We start from the raw sequence: 4,169 nt of genomic DNA on the forward strand, positions 1-4,169 counted from the left end.
CGATACCTGTCTTATAGACATTCCTATGGGGCGGACCCACTCATCCGGTTCAATTTGCACGTTTTTTAAGCCACAACAAAGTGTTTTTGGTCAATTCTATAAAGCCTCAAACTCAACGCCATTGTTCTACAATTGGTTTGTGACTGCGATATAAAACCCTCTTCTGTTTTGCTAAATCTTGGTCAAACAGCAGTTCTGACATACCGTAATCAGGTGATTGTATCACATGACAGAAGTCCAGACTTACTGTGACAAACTGGTTGCTCTCAAGTTTGACTATGTCTCCAACCTGGATGTTCATCCATTTTTCCTCTCTTAGCCTATAAAAAACAGAACATCTGTCAGTCTGCTTGGATAATAAACCAAGAGGCCCCCTTCAGTAACAGTTTCCATGCACAGATTGTAAAATCTTTGATGCCGTGACTCACTCTCCATTTATGAGGACCTTCACCATGCGGTTATTCACCTGCTTGTCTTGTTTGTGTCTGTTCTGCTCATTTCACATGAAAAAAAGAATAAACAGACGGTAGAACATGTTTATGTATGTTTGATGTTAGTATCTAATTCTGTTTCCTGTCTGTAGAGTTGATCTTTTAATCTTACTATGTCATCGTTAGCATCTTTGACCCCTGTTACAGCCAGCACTAGGACGAGCGGGACCGCCGTGGTGAACCAGGGAACAGAGGAGATTTGTGGGATTAGCTGTCAAAGCACAATGCAAAATGTTTTACAATTAGGCAACTTTGCATAAACTCTAGTCTGCAGAAGCAAAAACATAATCCCCATGGATTAGTATGAAGATTAGAACAAGAAACAAGAACATATTGGAAGGATATTTCTAATGAGATCATGACTGAAATGTCTACCTGAAGAATGAGGAGGAAAAGGAAGTAGGCATTGGCAAGCCTGCTGAACTGCTCAAAGAGGTTACGAGGCAGGAAGGTAATAATGTTGTATTTTGCAGTTTTAATGGCATTTTTCTGTGGAAAAAAAAAGAAGACAGGTTTTCTTTATCAGATATGGGGGGGGGGGGAAATTGACATGTATCCCATGATGGATGTCTAAAATGTAGTTGATGTGATACAAAATATAACTAACATAATTGTATAAAAACTCTGGTCTCCCCTTTACATTACAGTTGCTTAAGTATTGCACTGCAAAAAATGGAAATCTAAATAAGTCATTTTTGCTCAAATTTAGTGCATTTTTTCTTGAATTGAGGAGGTAAGTGTGACACTTTGCCAAAGGAACGAGACAATTTACATTTAAAATAAGAAAAAAAAAACTATAGTTTTGTCTTAATTGAAGCATATATTAGCAAATTATCTTATTTTAGGAGTAAAAATACTAATTCCATTGGCAGGTCATCTTATTTACCTGCTCAAATTAAGGGTAAATACATTTAATTCAAGACATTTTTCACTTATTTCTAAATGTTTTTTTCAGTGTGGACATAATGCATTGCTGTAAATCTATTTCTATTACCTTTAATGGACTAAATTATATTATTTCAAGAGAAGGTAGCTGTTTCTGTTGTATGAAAAAAATACCATCCTTTTATTTTGAAAGACGAAAGGACAGGAGGTAACTTAAAGATCTACAGCCGTGGAAGAGGAGCTGATATTTTTGTAAAATGTCTAAGATGAAAGTTATGGTTAATATCTATGTCATATGATAACTCAGGTCAACCTATATACAGTTCTCTATTATAGGTGCGTAGTTTCTTACTTAGTGCAACCAGCTGGTGTATTATTTGTTATTTTTGTCTTTAACTCTTTTTTTTACTCACTTTGTTGGTGAATAAAGCCATTCTGTGCATATTTACTATAATAAAGGAGCTATGTGTGCAGGGGATAAACAAGGAAGTAACCTTTTATGGCTAAGCCAATTAGCTTTTGGGTGTAATAAAAACAAAGGGTGTAAAAAACAAAAAAAACAAAGTATATTTGATTCCATAAGAGATAAGACTGGAATATTGTTGGAAATACATTATGAAATTGCTGATCAGTTAATCAGAAGCTTGATGTTTTGACAGGAGGCTCTGGGGAGGAATCACTAGAACTTAAAGTTGCTGTACATCCGGTTAAATAAAGTTTAAGGGAAAGTTGAATCTGAAAGATTCATCAAGCTCAGCTGGAGCACCTGCTGAAATCCCACATCAAGCTTCAGTCCAATCCACCTCCTCTGAAGCCCATCTTCTCAGTTCACCAGCGCACTGGTGAACTCTCACCCACCTCCTCACTCTCAGACTGCTCCCTGTCCCACTCATCCTCCAGCTTATTCTAGCACCAGTGTCCAGGCCCCTGAGGGGAAGGCTACTCTAATCTAATCCCTTTCAGATTTCTCATCCAAGCCAATATCGCTGCACAGCATCAAAGTCTTCTGCCAAGCACCAAACAATAAAACTTTATTAACTGCAGCTTCTCTCTGTAAGTCTCTCCAGGTTAAATTAATATCACTTATTCTTTTATTCATTTTTGTCAATCTTATTTATGCATAAACAGATAAGCCTAAGAGAGATGTGGTCATATGCAAAAAAAAGCACACCTAGATAAAATTAACACTGACTGCTTTATTATTTTATGTCATTAATTATAAGTTTGCATATCAGACACAAGCAGGACAAAGTCCATCAGCTACTTTAATACATGCAAACACTAACACACCTCTAATGGCCCCCATGTGCACAAAATGCAATAATCCATTGGAACCAAAACCGTTCCCCGATTTCCGGACCCACACACTCTTCCTCCAGCTGCTCTGGGGGGGCCCCGAGGCGACACCAGCCCAGCTCACAGACGCAGTCCCTCCAGCGTGTCCTGGGCCTTCCATGAGGCCTCCCCCCGAAAGGATATGCCTGGTACACCTCCTGAGGCAGGCGACCGATTGGCTCCTTCGACAGATTGGCTCCTTTGACGTGGAGGAGAAACGACTCTACTCTGAGTTCCTCCTGGGTAACTGAACGCCTCAACGATCTCAAAGGGTACGCCCAGTCACCATGACAAGGAAACTCATTTTGCACGCTTGTATTCACGATCTTGTCTTGATCTTTCGGTCATTACCCAGATATCATGACCATACAGTAGTAGCCATTTAAAATGTACCCACTTTCCTTGATGGACCCTTGGCTGGTCCCCTAAGATTCCTTTTTTAAAAATCAATCTTTGTACTAAAATATTCCTACTGTTATGATTTGTGGACATTAAGATCTAAAGAGAATCATCATCTCCTGGTTAAACCCTATAATTTAGTTTAAGGGTGGAGTCAGAGTAAAAAAATATGCAAAAAGGGGGTCACTCCAGTGGCTGGAAGTTGAAGGGGATTTTGCTGGGAGTTGCAGGGAAGTTGCCTGCAATTCAGCTGCCGTTTGCCTGGGAAAGGCTGCTGTAGGTGAGGGTGTGAAGGTAGATCGATCGGTAAATCGAGATTTGGCACAAATGAAGGAAAATACACTTATGTACACAGCAAATGAATTATTTTATCATTGCTTTACATTTTCCCTTTACATTTCTGCACCCTATCCATAATTTCCAGGCTAAATAGAAACATCATGACAGTATTATGACAGTATCAGTTTCTACCTCCAACAACAGAAACAACCAGTTTTTCAGTAGAAATGCTTCCATGTGCAGCGAACACTTACAGCGTACTGCTGAGACAGGTTGAAAGGTCTGTCATTCGCTCGCAGGAATCTCTCCTCCTCTGAGAAATGTTAGAAAACAAAAGACAAATCAGTGAGAAAAAAGGAAACCCCAAACAAGTCATTAAACATTTTTCTGCATCAGAACTCACCTTTCTTTTTCTCCCCTCCACATAATTTTCCAAAGAATCCCATCTTTAGCACAGCTCTTCCATTTTTGATGCCTGAATCATAAGCACCTGTGCAGAAGGTAAGCACAGAGTGAGGCAGTGCAATAGCATAGCAGACTTTCTTTTCTTTTCAAGGGAGGATAAGAACTAGTAGTCAGAACTACACCAGTCATACAAGGGGAAAAAAAACAAAAAACAGAAAAAAAGAATGTTTATTATGTCAAACTACAGATATTTGGAGGAGAAACAGGCCCACAGCATCACAGGGCCTCCACCGCATTTATCCATAAGGTGCTTCTTCATATTCAGTATTTCACACCAGACCCACTTGAGTGTTTGATGCCGAAAAGTCACCTTCA

At 39.3% G+C, this 4,169-nt stretch overlaps 1 protein-coding gene across 1 annotated transcript in view; it reads right to left on the reverse strand.

Annotated features, from left to right (window-relative positions):
* LOC107094676 (phospholipid-transporting ATPase ID-like) overlaps positions 1 to 3,835 on the reverse strand; it is a 24,017-nt gene extending 20,182 nt beyond the window's left edge. The window contains 6 exon segments of the mRNA XM_015390452.1: positions 232 to 320; positions 429 to 490; positions 604 to 702; positions 867 to 980; positions 3,644 to 3,702; positions 3,793 to 3,835. Of these exon segments, the coding sequence (XP_015245938.1) occupies positions 232 to 320; positions 429 to 490; positions 604 to 702; positions 867 to 980; positions 3,644 to 3,702; positions 3,793 to 3,835 (466 nt within the window).
* Between the last annotated feature and the right edge of the window lie 334 nt (positions 3,836 to 4,169).

This window comes from Cyprinodon variegatus, unplaced genomic scaffold (assembly GCF_000732505.1).
Source record: "Cyprinodon variegatus isolate N-32 unplaced genomic scaffold, C_variegatus-1.0 Scaffold500, whole genome shotgun sequence".
Classification (NCBI taxonomy): domain Eukaryota; kingdom Metazoa; phylum Chordata; class Actinopteri; order Cyprinodontiformes; family Cyprinodontidae; genus Cyprinodon; species Cyprinodon variegatus.